Here is a 20,471-nt window from a genome sequence, read left to right as displayed (position 1 = left end):
TCAAGGCTTCAACATATAAATATGCCTAGCGCGTTTTTGTAGAGGCCACCTAACTATACTAAAATGTCTACCATTGATGCTAAACTGTTTTATTGATACGTGTCTTTCAGGGACTGAGGTGAGATGCCCAGAAGGGCAAACGTCTCCAAATGGTTTTACCCCAAACTGTTCTGGTGAGTACATTATGTGTATCTTGAAATAAATATCGATTTTTGAATAAATACTTATAAACCTCCTTGCAGTGGCTATCAGGACCGGTGTAACTATTACATAATAGTTACATCGACGTAAAACAGAACACGTTGCGACGACGTAAAGGGGTTAAATATGATTGTGCCACGTGTAAGCGCATTGGCGTCCAGGCTCAACTGCAATAAAAACTGCAAGGTGATGGCAGTTACGTTGCCGTTTGTCACGATAACTTCAATCGGTATTGCAGGACAATAACATCCATGGGAGCCGACAATTTAGGACTTTGCTAGAAAAGATAGAAAAGCGTGTAGAAATAATCAAAGTTAAAATCCTAAGTTTACGTTGAGAAAACATGCTGCGAAAACGCGATCACATGCTTCTTATTCCGCCTGTTATTATTTTGACCAGTTGCAGAAATAGAATAAAGATTCGGAGGGTAATTGGCAAACACGAAAAAGTTTTTTTTAAAGTGAAATAAAGTGTAGTTTAGGCTAAAACAAATGATTAACATTAGATTTTTGTTTTGATGTATATAAGTCATTTACAACTGTGTTATAATGGTTATAATGTTGAAAGTTGTTACGATTGGATTGATATGAGCGGTTATACTGGCGTACTTACTACACCAAGCTTGGAAAGGACTCGGATATTTTGGACCAAACACAATCAGTGCTTGACTAAAAAAGTACAGCTTGCGCTGACTTTGATTGATTGACAGCGCAATAGACCAAACGACTGAATATCAAATGTATTGTGTGGTGAACCAACGAAAATTTTGCTTTAAATCAGCACTCACTGTGACGCTTCGATAATATGAACGTAGTAACAATGAAAGACGTACTAACAAATTATAGATCATTCAAGTGGCAAAAATCATAAGTACATGAGACGACCAGGAGAATAGAAGCAAGACATTAAGACGTCGCGAGTTACTCCTACCGTGACTTATATGAATTAGTTATTCACCGGGACAATAAGATTGAGAGACAAGCGAGAATTATCTAGTACGAAGTTGCAATCGAGATTATATGACGTGCAAACATTGAACTATGTAATGGAGGAGTGTATGTTATAGCGGGCGTTATTAGATAACGTAGGGAGTACGTTGAATAGCCTCCATACACAGATGACACGCACGCTGATTAGGACTCAAGTGGAAATCGTATATTTGCTGGGAGTATTTGTTTTGTTGAGCCTGGGGTCACGATTTTGCCTCAATGAAAAAATCTCAGTGGTAAATTCGCTTAAATACCCCCAACCATTCGTAGCGCTTCTGGAGACGTTCATGGTGGGTTACAGTTCACTGTTCAGTGTTAATCTACGTTTTTGAATCCTGGACAGCGCCTGGATCACAATTTTTTGGCGGATTTCACTGTGAGCAATATACTACGCGCTCCAGGCTGACTTTGAAACTATAGAACAACTATGGAACAGTGTGGAAAAAAAATTAAAAGGATTATATTATCTAGAATATTATCTTTTTGATCGGTGAATAATATTTACAAGCATTTTGAAAACAAAACATAAAAGACGGCATCGACAAAAAAGACTGCTACCCCGACGACGAACAAAAAGTGGGGTTTCCTGGTCATTAGGAAACGTAATTTGTAATATCAGTATTTATCAGAATCGAGCACATCTACAGTTACATTGATTGGAAACTAATAAACCATGATGACAAGGCATCACCACGTAGAGTCAGAATATCATATTGAAAGTTTTCACCAACGATTGTTTAATGTCCAGCAACTTTAAAGCGAGTAATGTAACTCCCCACTTATTTGAGTTGACTGAACTCTATATGCCTGAACACTCGTTGTATGTTATTCTATTCCTTAATTGTATTGTATTGAGTCAGTTATCTGAAATAAACCTCATAAATGTTTACTCAATCTAAGCCATTCCATACTTAGTTTGTGAACATCAGGGGTTTACTTTGGCCTTTACTGATTTTTTAAATAGTTTTGAAATACAAATTTGTCACTGATCTTCAAACCAAGAGTAAAATTCTATAAAAAAAAAAAAACATGTCGCTCTGTGTAATTAGGTCAGAGATCAACATAACTCAATTCATAGGAAATTATTTTCATTTGAGAAGTGAGCCGAAAAATAAATCATTTACCTATATGTCTGTCTTTCTCAATACAATCATATACACAGATACCCACCCGACACTATCGTCTGGACCCGTTGTGTCAATATCAGTAGAAGAAAGATACTATGATGAACCATATCAACATTTGATGACACCCGTGTTTTATTGTAAGTTTACTCCCACGAAATATGACGACCACACGACGCTTTTCAATGTAAACTGGTATGTAGACGATGAACTTGTGGGAATAGTCAACCTAACACTTGATCAAGGCGAAGATAGAGAATTCAAATTATCCTTAGATGACTTTGACCACCCATCGACATTAGATAATGGTTTATACGCAATGGGACAGACGGTGAGTAATACATATGCCGTTCAATATCAATTTCATATCTTATTTCAGACTCAGCCCCGCACAAACAGTACACGTTAGAATTACTTGTAAGTAGCATCACATGCTTTCAACCGTTCTGAAAAAATATATTTACACTTTAATTAGCTGAGAAAGGTAAGATGTTGGTTGCTAGAGATGGTTCGCATTTCAGGTTTGTAACGCAATGGGGAGACGTTAAAATTTAGCACTTTTTTGAACACAATAACAATGGATATCACGCCACATGACCAATCATCGTCTGCGTTTTTATGTATTCATGCACTTGGCTGATACATACCACATTCTATTGGTTGAGCGATTTGAGAAATGATTTTTCGATTTTCTTATGTAATTTGCCATTAATGCAACATTTTTTACAGAAGCAACTACAAATCATGGATACTACAATTCAAATGTCATGAGATAAATGCGGTTCATGGTTTGCTAATTGCAGAATTGTTTGTTTGTTTTTGACTTGAAAGAAAAACACTATTGTACGCATTATGTATTCGATTACTTTGACCCCATACCCTATACATATGCAAAACAACCTAAAATATTCAACGACAATACTCTGGAAATTACTCCTCGAACTGTTATAATGAACAGATGCAGATTCAAAACGCTATTAAATGACCATCGTTTTAACAAATAGTTTATCATTTATTGATCTATATTATTAATTTATTATTTAAAGGGTCATGAGCTAGACTGATTAAGATGAACTGTGTTGGCCAATCACAACTAGACTCATCAATTTAGGTATATCCTAGGCAAAGGAATAAAAACGACAAAAAGTAAAAGTCTGAGCGACAATAATAAACTTAGTAAATTAATTCTTACACGCCTTGCGATAAATGTGAACCTGAAGGAAGCATCTCAATGTCATTGTCTTCAAGATATAAAACTGTTATATTTCTGTTGATGAATACAAGTGTGTTGTTACAATTTAATATAGGCCATGAGGTCATCTCATGTAATATCGACGCAACCAAGTAGATAGTTTCCAACTCATGAGGAATGACAGTAATATCGTGTCACGCTTAAAAAAATTGGACCCTAAATAGTAAAATCAAAACCTAAACACTGACGCCACTGTGCACTGTGTAATTTTAGAATTGTAAGCATTTTTAGATTGATTGATTGATTCATTTATTCATTAACTCAAATTTTATGTTTTATTTTTAATCGTTTGTCAGGTAAAATGTGGTGTTGTTGCAAGATTTGAAGGATTGGAACCCGTCAACCCAGAAGTATTTGACTCGTACTTTGCTGGAATAACGGTAACAATATATATATATTATTACATTGTTCTATTGTTACCTACATTAATGTTCTCAAGTTTCTTACTGTAACGCATAATACTGTCCATAATTTGTACATATAAACCGATATTATTGTTGATTATTTGCCTGTGGTAGCCTATTATGGCGACTCACATTAATCTGTATTATTTTATAATATTATGAGTTTTTGATGTTAATCATTATTCAATAACTAATAATAATTGTTGCAATTTCGTTTTTTATTAATTTATTCAATTATTACACATTATGATGAGTGGATTCGTTCCTGTTTACAGATTATCGACACCGCTTTTAAACTCGACAAAAACAGTTATTCACATCCTATTCGCTTCATCAGTAGTGTTCCCATTGTCTGTGATCATGGGCAAGAGTTCTGTCGAACAACAGTTGGAGTTTATAGTACAGCGACTGAACTTCAATTTAGCGATTGTTATGTTCACCTCAATAATTCTTACACCGTGGGAGCAATTGAGACAATAGTTGTGACACGCCGCCGTGATGAACCGGTACATAAAGCTGAAGAGTACATATTACAATTTGACACATTCCAGAGCACGAATCCTTCATACTATGTGGGGTACGCCCCTGGAGAGGTCAGGGTAAGCGGCTATACTGAATATCAAGTTATTAATATGCGAAACATAATTAACCAATCATTGATATTTATATTTTGAATATATTTGTAGGTGAATGTAGATGACGACAATGCTGGGCAATGTCGAGCCACGGGTCTCTTTCACTACCGTACTTTTGATTTGACGTAAGTTACATACTAGCTATGTTTATGCCATACTAATACTGTAGAAAATTAGCATAAATGCAAATGAATTGAAATGAAACTACCAGTTATTTCACACTCAAACAACCAAATCACACGAGAGCGTAGTCAATGTGCATACTGTGACGACGTTTGCTGGGACATTTGATGGAAATGTGGGAATAAATCGCATTCGTGGATTCATTTGTAGGAAAAAAAACTGTAAAAAATATCGACTGTTATCTTGTTTAATTATATAAAAATGTGTTTCCTCGCAGATATTATAACTGGTATGGAGTTGGTGATTATGTGATGATAAAAGAAAAGAAAGGGTTTGAAAAATACAATTTCAGGGTACGTGAATGGTTAAATACGTTTGAATTAAAACATCAAAACATGTTCAAAACAACACGCATCCAACCTGTACTTGATACGTACAACAATTCGTGTAAGGTTAAATGGTCAGCAAAGCTACAACCAACATACATATGTACTCTCTAATCTAAAACATGCATTAGCCAATTCCGTTGGAACTTGGCACACAAGCAAAGTAAGGACCTAATTTCATTTCAATATTGTGAACATAGACTGACATAATTGAAATTAGAATAAAATTGTGTATTTGACAACATAAGTGTGAATTTGTTACTAAAGATGTGTGTCAGGGCCGGTTAATATCATGCCTTTGTGGTTATATGAAATTGATGGGCTGTGATTGAGTCAACTTGGTCTCTTCATACTGAAATCATAAGCTATAAGTTATTGTATAGATTGTGTGCCTACTAAGTTCGAACTTTAATTGTGTGTAGGTTGAAGTCCGTCTGATGGAGTGTAACCGAGGTAGCTGTGAAAATCTTTCACGTATTTGTGCAATAGCTGTACGTGAAGGAAATGACGTCGCTTTTGTTGACAACTGCGATGACCTAATGACGTATTACGTGCACAGAGATCCTCTATATTGTAATCCAGCGTTTAAACTGTCCATATCGCCAAATGGTAGAGAAGTACGGGTAGGATTTCACAATCATAAATATTCATAACCTGGCATAGCTTTGGAAGTGTCCATAGGCCAACTAGTGGCTGACAAACTGTCCAATAATAATCAAATTTCTTGATACAGAGTTTTTATCATCATAATGAAAATATGTGTACTGAATCTAAATAATTTAATGGGTTAAATCTCATGTTCATTCACCTCAAATAACAGATACAGACTGGGTCCGGTCAGTTAGTTCGATATAGCGGTGTAAATGTGTATATCGACTTCAATGAAGCGCTATATGTTAGTATAGAAGGACTATGTGGCTCTTTTGATGGAAATAAAACAAATGATTTATACTATGTGGACTCGAACACAGGGGACATAATACGGAATACTGATGCGGACACGTTTGCAAAGACATTCGAGTAAGGACCTTTATTTTAGTTATTAAATGTCTCTGTGTCATGATTACAACTGTTGTTTTTTGTTTTAACTGTTGAATTATACAACATCTTCGAGCGAAGATTTACTTTTATTAATAAACTGATACATAATACATCGATCACTGTGACAACAACTCCATGTGATATTTTTTGGACAGTATGATTTTGTCGTCTTTATGAAACGTCATTGGTTTCCAAAGAGACAGCTTCATAATACAATGTTTTTATACTTTTTGGGTGGTATATGTTTGTTCGGTTCTTCGATCACTCTATGGAATGTCAGCTACTGTCCTTAAACTATATATGTCCAAAAGCAGTAATATTATTTGTAGTAGTTTTATCAATTGTGTAAGTTTTCGAGCGGAGCATTTGTCGTTACCCTAAACCAATGATGCCATGCTTTGCGTTTATCTACAGGCTAGATAAAGGCACAAGTCTCTTCTATGAAGAAAATCTTCCCACTGCAAATCCTGATCTGTCATCTCGCTATCATACATGTCAATGCTTAGTAGAGGATCCTGATAAACCGGAAGACGGGAATATATTTTGCGGGAGTTATAGCGAGCCAATACAAGGATATGATGATGGCACTGAATATTTTACATGTGAGAAATTACATCAACGAGCAATCAATGCAAGTAGTATTAAGACATACACTGACGACTACGCAGTCTATAAATCTATGTTTAGTCGCCATCGTCCAGATACACCCGTCAATGTCTACAATGCAGATAGCCTACCTACCTGGCCTACACCCAGTGGTATCACAGAAGAGGAAGCTATGCAGGCGTGCCACGATGCAATCTACCAATCCAATATAATTGAATATTGCGAACAGGTTGTAGGATTATCAGAAGATATTGACAATGTACTAGTGGACTGCAAGTTTGACATTCAGGTTTGGCTGTTCATTGATTCAGAAATACAAGCATATGAGAATAGATGTTGTCAATGTGATCGATTCAGATTGACCCAACACTGCGATAAAGACTTTCTGTTTTCAACATTATGAAATTATTTCATTTTTTTAGAGGGGGGTGAAAACAACAGATTTTAAAAAAATATATTAAGTAGAAATGATATAATTTCATTATTACCGATTACACAATATTTGCTATATTCTCTACAATTGCATTTCATTTTTCATGAATTAACACTGAAATGTAGTGTATTCAACAAATAGTGCATGAGAATTAACTTTAATAAATATGATTTTACTTGGTGAAAATGCATAAATTTTTCTGCATAAATATAAAAGGATTCTACAAGGTCGCAAACGGGAAGACCTTATCGTTATGTTATCCCTAGATACATATTAATATAGACTCAGTGATTAAGAGATTACCAGTGGTGATGTGCTCGTACTGTCTCAATGGAAACATAAGTACAATTATTTTCTGTAGGTGATGGATGATACATCTAGCTCAGTAAACGCACGATCAGTGTTAGAAAGCAGTTGTTTATCGGTAGTCTACAAAAATACAAGTTTGTGGGTAATGAATGGTGAAGGTAAATTGGCCCCACCAGAGTACATTGTGGGAGCAACGTGTCCGGCTCATTGCGCTGACAATGGAAACTGCACCATTGAAGGTGTATGCATCTGTGAAAAAGGTTTCACGTCTGTTGACTGTAGTATAGAGGCTGATAAAGCACCCATAGTGTATGAAATATATAGCGGCAGTGTCTGTGATGTGCGGAGCAGATCATGTAGTAGAATTACTGTAGCAGCTTTGGGCATCTTCGACTCTGGGCACTTATCTTGTCATATTCACGAGTTTGAGGCATGTATAAATTATTTAATTATTTAATTAATTTATTTCCGAAAAATCCATATTAATCTAATTTTTGACTTAAAATTAAACTTTTTTATTTTTTGTTTACTAGTATAATACGGACACTGGTACTTTGATAGATACGGGGGTAGTAGCGGCCACATTTACTGACTTCATGAGTGCTTACCATATGACCTGTTATTTACCGGTGACATACGTAAACATGAGCCTGAAGTCGAGTAAGGAGCCATTAACATCGGCCATTCATGCATTTGGTATTTCTGTCAGCAATGATGGTGTAAATGAAAGCAACATGCTCTATTTCATTTTATATGACTCTGTTTGCGTCAATTGTCCAGAAGATGGACTATGTACCCAACGTGTAAGTATGGATTAATTGATCTTCGAGGCTAATCTTAAGCACCATTATAAGCCATCACTATGAGTTTGAATTATTGTTGTTTTATGTTTCACAGAAAGACGCTTGTCAGATAGATGGGAGATGCTATAGTGCTGGAGAGATCAGTTACTTCAATGATTGTCTCGTTTGTGATCCTGACAATTCAATTTCAGTTTGGACTTATCACTCTGGTTGGTATACTCTATTTTTTATTCAGATTGTTCACATCATAGCAATAATGTTCAAATTATTAGTATGCTATGTCCTAATAGATATCAGCAGAAACACAAACTCAAATATTTTTTTAATTTATGATGTTTAAAAGGAAAAAGAATGGATAACATTTGATCTTATATATTTGCCAAATCTAGAAAACTATAGGCAGTGTCACGAACAACCGATATTTTGCAACACGGAAATAGGATTATCAATATAGTGAGAGCACAACTTCTCTTTTGCTACAAAATATCATATTCGATACTTGTAAAAATAATATATGACATTTTTATTTAGATGTATGTCCAATTTTATCAACTACGAAGACAGCGACATCATTGTCAACGTCGATCAGAATTCCTGGAGTGGTTGAAGAGTCAACAACTGTAAACGTGGTTGTTATTCTGATCGTTTTTTGTATCTGCAATATACTTGTTACCCTAACTGTAATAGCAGTTGTACGGAAAAAGTAAGAAAATATACTATTTTTTTCAAATTAACGCAACATCATTCTCAGATGAATTAGCGGGAACTTGACATATCTTCAATGCACAGGTCATATGTTAGTTAAACGCTATAAGTACAATTATGTGTCCTCTACAAATGTAAGGAAGCCATTTTAATACATTTTGGCGATGTGTTATAAAACACACATTCATATATGACATATTTTAGACACATGTAACATAGATCTCTTGCACCCTCAGTGTCAGTCTAAATTCAATCACTATTATATTATTAAGTATTTACATTGCCTGGATGAATCATTAATAAGACAATATACTTCTGTTTTTGTGTGGATTGAAGTAGACCTCAAACACGAATACTCAGCAGAAGGGATAAATCCTGTTGTCAACTGAAATCAGCAAAAATGTCATTTTCCGTTAAGGTATTTTAGATCGCATATGGATATATCTCATAGTATACCCGACTGCAATGATGGTTTACTCGTTGAATACATAATCACTTACATAACTGACCGAGCATTATAAAATCGCGTGGAAGAAAACTATTGGTTATCATTTTGATGCGATTGACAAATGTTTGAAGCGTATTCTCCTAAATTTATTCGTCCAGGCATGGGTATTAAAATAGCTTGGTATTTGTAAATTCTCTAAAATTACTTTAACAATTTTCTCAGTGATGTTTCTTTGTTTTGAAAACTTCCTCCCAGTTTTTAATTGTCAACTGTAACTACTGTCACATAAATAACATACAGTAAAGTCAATACACAAAATATATGTGACACCTGGTAATATGCATAGAATACACGTAGGCAAAATAAGGCAAAATCAGCATTAAATTAATATTAATAATTTAATTAAAATATAGACCAAACGACCAAAGGAAAACCAATGAGAACAAATGACAAAATTGGTCCGTCTTAGTCTCAACGAAAATGTTTTCAAATGTAGTCCTAACGAAAAGTTATATGATAAATAGTTGAAGTGTCGTTATAACTGTTACATGCATGCGTAGAATGTAATACCAATTTTAAGATCTCTAAGGATGTATGATTGGCTACAACACCATTGACTAGTGACCACATCACGTGATATACACGCGAAATGTACACACATGCAGACTTGTTTAACTGTTCTTTATTTGTATTTATCAGGAAAGCTATGAATAACAGGGTGGATCCAGCGCTCAAACTTGGTGACAACGGTCTACAATGAGGAAACTCATCACGTGAACCAAAGCAACATAGCTGCAATTCATGTCTTCTTTCTATTATATGTGTGAAATATATACTCGTTAGATTACACGCAAGTAGAACTGATCTATGAACGTCGATCAATATAACTTTAATATAATGCAATTACTCATGTTTAATATAAGGTTTATAGAGAGACATTTCATTGTCGTCGCAGAGCTAGGATTGAATTGTCTTAGCTCGTAAGTGATACCAATTTATCTCATGTTATAAATGAGTTGTTGAACACCGCACCTAGTTTGTTATTTTCTTTCACTCATAATTCAAGACAAATAAAATGCAAAAATATATAGAATAGAGAATTATTGTTTTCATTAATATTCTCATGTAATTGGTAATTATGTAAATTATAATTGATATGTACTAAGGAATACATTTTATTATGGATTATTCTTAATATATTTCTTAATGTTCTTGTGAAAATCAGTTGTTTTTCAGTTTTTATCCTTAAAAGGAAATAATTTCACAAAGTTGAAAAAGGAAAGTCATAGTGTTTACTCTAGTTCAAAAATAAAACTGAAATTATTTAAAAAGCTTTGGTCAATGTATTTAGCCATCCTTGAATTGCAGTACCGTGGAGCTCTTTATTCAAACATTGAATTGAAATATTGAACTAAGTCGTAAAATATTTAGCCATATGAAAACGGTAACTGTTTTACATATCATGACCTGTTCGTTATCCACTTCTGATTTCCACAGAAAAGTAAGGTCTGACGGCCAGATTCTGCACAAAAATCAAGTATATAAGTATACTACGAGAATTGAGTGACTATATGTAATTTCAACGGATTCAATTTTGTCTATTATTTCTATACATTAAGACTGGGAAAAAAATAGCTATTGCAACAAACATTAATAATTCATAGTCCCTGTTCAATATTAGCTGTAGTCGATGTAAATGCTCAGTACATGTGACATCAATCAATGTTTTTTTTTAACACCAACATAGATTATAGATTGTGTTACTGTCAGTATAGTATCTACGTGGAAACTATGAAGTACATTGAACTATATCTTACAGATAGTGAACTAAAATGTCACAAGGAAGCATTTGCCATTCAAATTTCTAAATGAAGAAAGAATAACTGTTCTAGACATGTTACAGAATGATATTTTACGGGTTTTTTTTGACAAAATGGCCACTATTTCGAAAAATTTGATCAAATCTCAAGACAAAACATGTTGTTGTGTTACCTTGCAGTATACTACCTATTACAAACTTTCAAATGAATCAGGGCATATCTTTCAGAGGAATCAGCACGAAAACGGAAAATAACAAAATGGCCGCCAGTCGGCCATCTTCGACCGAATCTCGAAAAAAAAGTGACGTGCACCTATAACCCAATATGCATGATCACCAAACAAAGTTTTATTGAAATCAGCCTGTTCAGCTCCGGGAAACCGCCTTTTTTGTTCACCAGATTGACAAAAAATTGTTTTTGGATAGGTTGATTTTAATTATATACAGATAAATTATTCAGCAAGCGTTGGAACTCAATTAGTAAACTGCTATAAATAACCTTTAAAATAATTCTCAACTATCATCGGAACAATATAATTCACAGTTGAAAAGCTGCATCTGCATTTAATTGTTCCTGCACCTGACAGCACATGTTCCAATTTTCAAATTAACGAACGCCACTAACACGTTTGATTTTAACAGAAGAACACTTTCCTTTGTTCACATTAATAGACGCATGAAAGCCACACACCATTCCTATGAAATCTCGCCCTCTAGTAACAGAGCGCTTCTGTGAAGTCAAAGTGACGTATATGAATGAAAGGAATATTGTTTAATTCGACAGCTCTATTTGGTTATGTAGTAGTTATTCAACTAGAATATAGTAAAATCTCTCACAAACATCATTTTCATTAATGTACGAGTCATATTCAAACAATAAACTAATCACATACACTTTTTCATCTATCAACGGCGAACTCGGGTTGTGACTTTCCGAATTATATATTTCAAGATTATTGTTACAGTTATTGATGGTCGACAAATAGTTACACTTTGTTAAGTCCGTACGGGGTTGCTCACGTTGAACTACCGTTTAGATCAAATCTATCGATGGCATATATACTTGCATGCCAAACAACTATTGATCACAGATGTTATCCATCAGTCGATCAGCCATGACCTAATTTGCATATCCACTATCATGTGTGAAATGATCATTACACCTTGAACTATGGCGACTGCTTCACCGAATTTAGACTTTTTTTCAATGATAAAACCTGAGAAATAAATTCACGACTTTTACATAAAATCCACACACATCATGGTTCGTAATACCCAAGATTTTATTATCAAAATAAGCAACAAATAATTTACTACAAGGCAAGAAACATGAGCTTGAAATTCAAGATGTACATCTGGACAAATTTCTCAAAAATCAGCAGAGGCACACAAAAAAAAAACGCTTTTGTGAGAGAAAGATGGATATTAACCAAAAAAATCTGGATACTTACTGTATTTTTTTTCAGGGAGTTTAACGGTAGGGCCCAACAGTAAAGAAAGAAATCCGACCCTGCTGTAACCTCACTATTTAATGGGATTGTTCTAAATGACGGAAGGGCAGATGGAATGTAAAACAAATTTACGGGAGTGTGTAGGGTGAGTGACATTCCAGTATATGTGAAACCAATAATTAAGTTATTTATCTGAGGGTCCACTGACTAAATGATAAAGTTGAGAAAAATGGAGAATTCCAGAAATATAACAAATTCAATTAATGTTTGAATCTAGACTGGCAAAATTGGGACTTCAGAAATTAGTTATTATTCATTTTTTTCAGGACCCCAAAAATTGAAATGATATTATTGGCTGTTTTTATTATCGCAATGTTCATGCACAATCTGTTCAATTCTGTAGTGTGGTACTTTAGTACTACAAATAATGCACCAATGAATTTAAACACTGCCTACATCCCGATACCTACTGATTTGAAACAAACTTGCTGCCTAAATTTTTACAATTGTAATGTAAAAATAAACTACAGTTCAACATTTAATGGGAGCATATAGAGGTCACTGACTGGTCGCCATATTGTAAAATGTAGCCTTCTTTCAAAAAAAATTTAAAATATTATACAGGTCCAGTACAACTATTCCACAGTGGTACAGAGTTTTATGTGTACTGCCCGAGATATGCAAATTAAAGTACTGTATAAAATATGCGTGTGAGGTCATGGCTGTTCGACTGCTATACCATCTAAATAATTTTTCAATAAACCGTGTGAATATGTGATCACCACACTGCATGGTGTAGCTTAAGTTTTGCAATGACAGTAACGTGCTTGCAAATCATTAATATTGTCCAAGCATTTACTTGTACGTCCATGCTGATGAAGAGTGCTTATTCCAACCAGAGGATAACTAGGATCTATGTTTTTCACATCAATCCCTACAGGAACGGTAATGTCGTATATACCATGCCCAGGAACGGTTTCAATAACGCTTCGATAAAGCTTAATTCTGTTCTTTTTTATTCCATTACTGTGCGTGTCTTTATCGGAATCCTGCAACTGATAGAATTCATCAAATTCATTGCTGATAATATTTTTGTTTTGAAAAGAATTTGAAAGAGTTGAAAGCTCATTTTGCCACACTATAAGTGGAATATGTACTTTGAAATGAATTACATATTAGAAAACAAATTGGCTTCTATCGAATGGGAAGATACATATGATTTTGGATGATGCACAAGTTACTGTATAGTTAGTGTATAAACCAAAAGTGCATACAGCGGAAATCAATGCAGTTTGGTAATTGGATTGTGGCGCAGTTTGTTTTCTATGTCTAGCCATAACACACAATAACTCAAAAAATAAAAGACAGTTTAACTCAACAATATTTAAACATGGTTGACGACAATTACATGCTGCTAATATTGAACTGTCGAATGGAGTGGATATTCGATGCATACGTGTATTACACAAGCAAATGATGGACTGGTATCATATATTGTTCTTACTTCATATGCGTATATCTAGCATTGACGTGTTTAAAATGGGTCCCTTTCGATATTTTCAACACGGGTAAAATATAGTCATTCGGCGTGGCAACTATCGCCATTACAGGCATAATTAACTACTATTCTTTTCGTATCCATACTTCTATGCAAGTGAAATCGACATACCTGCTTAGTAAACATTGACGTATTGGCAGAATGCATTTTATGAAGTTTCAGCTCATCACAGAGATGTCGATACTTGATACTTCCGCTGTTTAGAACTTGTATCATTAGGACCTTCATACTTTCCATCTACAAGATTTGAAATATGTTAATGATACAATTTTAACAAACAAAAAACAAAAAATCACAGATTACCATCATTTTCAACGAATACCTGACTATTTCCACTTTGAAATCTGTCTTGTGTGTTTGTAAATGTATTTATAAGACGCTGTACGAGGATATTCACAACCGTTCGATCCAGTAATATATTATAAAAGTTTATCTAAGTGTGTCAATTGACAGTATAACATAAAGACAAGTCATGTTTCATGCTGTCATCGAAGTAATAACACCACTATGAACGTAATAAATTACATGTATTTTTCTATATGTTCTTAAAGCCAATGCACGATTTTATTCAATCAGTACAACTTACCTCATCTTTTGTAGCTGGTTGCCATGGTAAGCAGGAACAATAATGTGGTGGAATACCAGCATCACGGCAGCTTCGGTTATGAGGGATTGTATCGAATAGACTAATGCCTCGCCTGTCAGTTGAAGGAATGCTTAGCACGTGTAGTAGTGTTTAATGAACATCCATAGCGGTTGTTAATCTGTGGGCGTTATTTTGCAAATTCAAAGCAAACGACGGATGCTCAACTCTGAGTTTTGGCGGAAGGAAAATGGAAAAGAATGGCAATAGTTCTTCTTGTCGTCCTTGAGGAGTTTTCCGTACCGACGAAAACCGTGATCCGTGATCAGACATGAGGATAAAAATGGTATTATCGAATAATCCTTTATAATATACTGCTGTTAGATAGGCGAGTAAATCGTCATCAGCCCACTGGAGCGTACTTATACTATCATGTGATATTTTGTTGAGGAAAGTGAAAGCAAAATGGGGTACATTTTTGTAGGTGTTTTGGAAATTGTGCAAATAATCGAATAATATTTGGTGTTGTGGTTTATTACCAATACAGAATGAAACAGACGATGTTTTTAACCAAAATGGTTGCATGTAATGGCTGGTTGGCTGATCCCTGAATCCTTTAAAGTAGTGAGAGAAAACATTTATAGTTGGTGAATCTTCGGCATACATCGTGACATATCCGCTGCTGTTAAACCTATTCCAAATAAATGGACAATTGTCTAATGTGTCAGACATATCACAAATTTCATCTTTTCCAGTATACGGTTTTCCCAGTAACCATGGAAAAAAGGCAGATACTGTGCCATCACCAAGAATGTTATATTTATGCAATACGAACGATTTCATAGTGTTTATTAAAAATGAGTATGATTTTGGAAGCAGCCGCAAAACGCTCATCGACGAGGTTGAATCAAATCCTAGCATGACAACGTTGGTCTTCGACAGACTAGACGGAACACGATGAAAGTTGCGTTTAAAGGAATTTCTTGGATGTACATGTGCAAGCAAATTCGTATATTCAGCTACCCTATTCGATGTGACAGATTTACAAGTTACTTGGACAAAATCGGAGTCAACAGAATCTAACAGCACAACTAAATTCTCTCCTTTGCCACGTGTACTCTCTGTAATGTTCACCACATTTGTTATTGCATCACCAGTTTCACCTTTAGATGCGTACAGCACAGGAACATAACTACACGTACTTACACTTCCCAGTTTACTTCTATTCAGCATCAATCGACCATCTGCATCAATGAGTGAGAAATAATGCTCAGTTTTGCTATTCTCTTTATAATATTTTCTTCAGCTGAGTTCATTGATGGAAATTTACACGAAAAATTACTTTCATGTGCAGTGTTTGATGCATTGGTGTTTTCATCACGACCCGCAATCTTTTTAATGATCCATTCGCTCTTATGGTTTTGTTTCGGTCCAGAGGCAAGCATATATTTTGAATGTAAATAACACATTAGTGTAAGGTAAATCGACATTAGTATATAATACCTGGGTAGTAGTGCCATTTTCATCTTGGTCTGAAAAAAACAACAAAACAAACAAGGAATTATTCACTTATCATTAAATACTAGTACACCGTATCGTGGTCAGTATACCGTTTTATTCGTGTAAAGCCCGTTGCACTGTGTCCGACTGGACATGCTCAGCTCCGATCCATCGCAAGTAATGTCAACACGTACAATCTAGACAAATTGTAACAGGCTCAATCGGATTTTAAGATTGAACCTGTTTTAATACCTGGAGTTCTGGAAGTGGTGAAATGTGGAAAGTTTCTAATCAGTTGAGTATATAGCAGTGCAATACAATGAGGAGTGAAATTAGTCACTATTTAAACTGATTTAATATCGGAGCATGTTGAATCGCGCATGCCGGATATTTTTTTATAGCTATTGATATTGTAGCTATTTCCTATATTTTTTCAGCCTACTGAATGCACAAATTTGCTGCCTTTCAATGTTTCTTACAAATGTAAAACTTGTACAAGCTGTAATGTGAAAATAAACTACGGTTCACCGTATTTGTATTAACAAGTCGCCATATTGTAAATGTAGCCTTCTTTCAAAAAATCACAAAATATTCTACTGATCCAGTACAACTTTTGGAGATGTCTACTTAGAATAACTATCATATTTCATATTCATACTATCATATTTATAATTTTGAGAAAACGCCAACCTCTGTGTTAATGGTGCGGCGCAGAATTAAGGTTGTCCTCAATTGAGATGGTTGATGCAAACATCAAAATTTCATCATCAAAATTTATTTTCCAAAGATTTGTTACGATAATAATAACACACAAGTGACGATAAGCATACTAACTTGTCACCCAGAACACATATTGTTGATCTGATCAATATTTATTACAAAATCCGTCGGTAAAATAAAGACGAGCAGTGACACACTACTCCACAGTGGTAAAGAGTTTGATGTGTACTGGCCGAGATTTTCGAATTAGAATACTGTATAAATTATGCAAATGAGGTCATGGCTGTTGGACTGCTATACCCATCTAAATAATCTGCCGCAATAGACTGTGTGAATATGTGATCACCACACTACATGGTGTCGCTTAAGTTTTGCAATGACAGTAACGTGCATGCAAATCTTAATATAGTCCATGCAATTTACTTGTACGTCCATGCCGAAGATTGTAAGATTGTTACTTTGCAAATTCGAAGCAAACGACGGATGCTCAACTCTGAACTTTGGTAGAAGGGAAATGGAAAAGAATAGCAATAATCCTTTTAGTCGTCCTTGGGGAGTTTTCCGTGCCGACGAAGACCGTGATCTGTGATCGGACAGTAGGATAAAAATGGTATTATCGAATAACCCTTCATAATATACTGCTGTTAGATAGGCGAGTAAATCGTCATCAGCCCACTGAAGAGTACTGATACAATCATGTGATATTTTGTTGAGGAAAGTGAAAGCAAAATGGGGTACATTTTTGTATGTGTTTTGGAAATAGTGAAAATAATGGAATAATCGAATTGTGCTTTATTCCCAATACAAAATAAAACAGGCGATGTTTTTAACCAAAATGGTAGCATGTAATTGCTGGTTGGCTGGTCCCTGAATCTATTAAAGTAGTGAGAGAAAACATTTATAGTTCGTGAATCTTCGGCATACATCGTGACATAGCCGCTACTCTTAAACCTATTCCAAATAAATGGTCAATTATCTAATGTATCAGACATATCACAATTTTTTTTTTTTTTCAATATACGGTTTCCCCAGTAACCATGGATAAAAAGAATATACTGTGTCTTCACCAAGAATGTTATATTTGTGCAATACGAACGATTTTATAGTGTTTATCGAAAATGAGTATGATTTTTGAAGCAACGTTCATAGACGAGGTTGAATCAAATCCTAGCATGATAACGTTGGTCTTCGAAATACTAGACGGAACACGAAGAAAGTTACGTTTAAAGTGATTTTCTGGATGTACGTGTGCAAGCAAATTCGTATATATTCAGGCGCCCTTTTTGCTGAGACGTACAAGTTACGTGGACGAAATCGTAGTCAACAGAATCGAACATCACAACTAAATTCTCTTCTTTGCCACGTGTACTCTCTGTAATATTCACCATATTTTTATTGCATAATATGACAGAACCCACACCCTTCCCGTGGCTTTCGTTGCGTACGGAAGTTATTTTCACGAGTGATGCGGTGTATCCTGCGGCCGTACTTTCACAGCGAAGCGAGTGAAAGTACAGCAGAATACACCGCATCTCGAGTGAAAATAACTTCCATACGCAACGAAAACCACGGAGAGGGTGTGAGGTTCTGTTATTATTACATATGTTCCATATTTAATTATTTAGTAATAAAGAATGAACGTGCAAACCGGGATGGAATTTAGGTCGGGGAACCCCATTGCCCATTAATATGTTCCAATATAAGTGTTACGCCCTAGCAGCGCGTGTCAGTATAGAACGCGCCCGGAGAACGCGTGTCACTGTTTGTTTGAAATTAAAATAATCGGTATTTTCACGGTCGATATGCAAATGAACATTATGGTCGTCCAAGTGTTTCAAAAATGGCTAGATTAAATCGAGGACGCTATTTTTATTTCGTGCACGATAAAACTCATTTGGGTATGCTGAATTTGTATTCGACAACGCTAAATTTTCATTGGTGCACGCTAAATTTTCATTGGTATGAGTTAAAATTATCGAACATGCTAAGCTCCATTGGTAACGTTAATAATATGGCTCCAGCTAAACTTGGATTCGATAGTGCTGAAAAAATCGAGAGCGCTAACAAAAATTCGATAGCGATAGAAATTTTCTAGGGAGCTAATTATTGCACATAAAGTTAAGGTGTCTCAATCTTTAACCCGGAAATAATATTTGTAAATCTAATCATTGTGCTGCCACAAGTGGCGCTGCTCGTCTTGTTGGGCCATTGTTTGCAGCGCGCGTTTCTGAATGGAGCCGATTTTGAAAGAACTTGGGATGGGATCTCTCCTATCCCATTTTATTAAGGAAGAGGTAAGGGAATGTCGATTTTGTTACTAGTTACTAGTTATACTTTACGTATCAGGCGTAATTTCGTTTTGGTCACGAGCGAAAGAACTGCGTACAGAAGAACTGTCCGGACATCGGGACAAGATGTACGTTGTTTCTGTTACAGTCACTTGTTACCTATAACATGGAGCTAGAAAGCTCCATGCCTATAACAAGTCTTTTATTAACAATCGGAGGTCCGTACCGCCCCTACTACGCATAAAAATAGACTATAGTCCGATTGTTAATAAAAGACTTGTTATAGGAAACAAGTGACTGTGCTTTCTGTGTTTTTGAAGCAGACGTGTATAATCCCAATTTTAGTCACGGCGATTCCGATGAGAGTAGAATTATAATCAAAATGTTATTATTTTTACCAGATTTTAACTCATCAAAATCAAATAATTTCTTTAATTTAAAAGTATTAACGACTGACATGGGCACGGTTTTTCTGTAGATTTAGACTGTTGTTTTTAATTTACATTATCAAACAAGGGGTGTCAACAGTCAATGTCATAAAGCTGGCGATGTTATAAATGCCTCATTAATATACATTTTTATGAATCTGAATGAATGGTAGCAATCATATTCAAAATCAAAATGAGGTGCAGTTAACTCGCTCATTGTAATTGATGAGTGGTTTGATTTTCCATGGTGATTTAACCCCTTCCCTCCAAATAAACTGTTTGTTGAGTAATCATGACTTTTGGGGTATTTCAATACCAGTATTTCAATAAACAATATTATTGTTCAACTATATTTATTTACCTCACACAGATACATAAATACAACAAGTCATTGTCAATGGCATAGTTCCTGTCATGTTTTAAGTGACTTTGTCAAACAATGCAAGCATAGTCAGATTATGTTTAAATATTGGGATAGTATTTAGCATATTAAAACAATGCTTGATCAATAATCAACGTGCACACTGTGGTGCCATCAAACGTGCCTAAAATACAGTTGATGACATGTTCAAATTTTGCAATTTTATCCACTGACTAGGCTGGAATGGTTGATTTTAACCAGTAACACATGCAAAAACATGTAAATGCTTCTTGCATTTCTCAAA

The 20,471-nt window shown here is 35.1% G+C and overlaps 2 protein-coding genes and 1 long non-coding RNA gene across 3 annotated transcripts; 2 read left to right on the top strand and 1 right to left on the bottom strand.

Annotated features, from left to right (window-relative positions):
• The first annotated feature begins 4,264 nt into the window (after positions 1–4,264).
• LOC144350387 (uncharacterized) lies at positions 4,265–5,058 on the top strand. The gene is made up of 3 exons (XR_013420227.2): positions 4,265–4,569; positions 4,657–4,730; positions 5,006–5,058. It is a non-coding gene; the product is annotated as an uncharacterized LOC144350387 (long non-coding RNA).
• A 493-nt stretch (positions 5,059–5,551) lies between these two features.
• On the top strand, positions 5,552–10,219 carry LOC144350388 (von Willebrand factor D and EGF domain-containing protein-like). Its single transcript, XM_085504037.1, has 8 exons — positions 5,552–5,737; positions 5,935–6,134; positions 6,570–7,050; positions 7,556–7,933; positions 8,037–8,306; positions 8,401–8,515; positions 8,838–9,009; positions 10,159–10,219. Exons 1-8 carry the CDS (start codon positions 5,552–5,554, stop codon positions 10,217–10,219), a joined length of 1,863 nt encoding a protein of 620 aa, XP_085360163.1.
• A 3,310-nt stretch (positions 10,220–13,529) lies between these two features.
• LOC144343755 (uncharacterized) lies at positions 13,530–18,478 on the bottom strand. The gene is made up of 6 exons (XM_085504036.1): positions 18,395–18,478; positions 16,213–16,402; positions 15,085–16,114; positions 14,874–14,985; positions 14,399–14,524; positions 13,530–13,778 (listed from the first exon to the last, which is right to left on the bottom strand). The coding sequence occupies exons 1-6, from the start codon at positions 18,476–18,478 to the stop codon at positions 13,530–13,532; spliced, it is 1,791 nt and encodes a 596-aa protein (XP_085360162.1).
• Positions 18,479–20,471: the final 1,993 nt, after the last annotated feature.

The sequence above is a fragment of the Saccoglossus kowalevskii genome, chromosome 9, assembly GCF_978046115.1.
Source record: "Saccoglossus kowalevskii chromosome 9, keSacKowa6.1, whole genome shotgun sequence".
Taxonomy (NCBI): Eukaryota; Metazoa; Hemichordata; class Enteropneusta; family Harrimaniidae; genus Saccoglossus; species Saccoglossus kowalevskii.
The sequence above is the reverse complement of the archived record's forward strand: the minus strand, read 5'-3'. Positions and strand labels throughout refer to the sequence as shown.

Excerpts from the sequence above, each read along its gene's own strand:
- LOC144350388 (XM_085504037.1), top strand. The coding sequence starts at position 5,552 with ATGGAGTGTAACCGAGGTAGCTGTGAAAATCTTTCACGTATTTGTGCA. Across the intron at positions 8,307-8,400 it reads ATGGACTATGTACCCAACGT|AAAGACGCTTGTCAGATAGA; the intron begins GTAAGTATGGAT and ends TATGTTTCACAG. Across the intron at positions 8,516-8,837 it reads AGTTTGGACTTATCACTCTG|ATGTATGTCCAATTTTATCA; the intron begins GTTGGTATACTC and ends ATTTTTATTTAG.
- LOC144343755 (XM_085504036.1), bottom strand. The coding sequence starts at position 18,478 with ATGGTGAATATTACAGAGAGTACACGTGGCAAAGAAGAGAATTTAGTT. Across the intron at positions 16,115-16,212 it reads ATCAAACACTGCACATGAAA|ATGGTCGATTGATGCTGAAT; the intron begins GTAATTTTTCGT and ends TCATTGATGCAG. Across the intron at positions 14,525-14,873 it reads AACCAGCTACAAAAGATGAG|ATGGAAAGTATGAAGGTCCT; the intron begins GTAAGTTGTACT and ends CAAATCTTGTAG.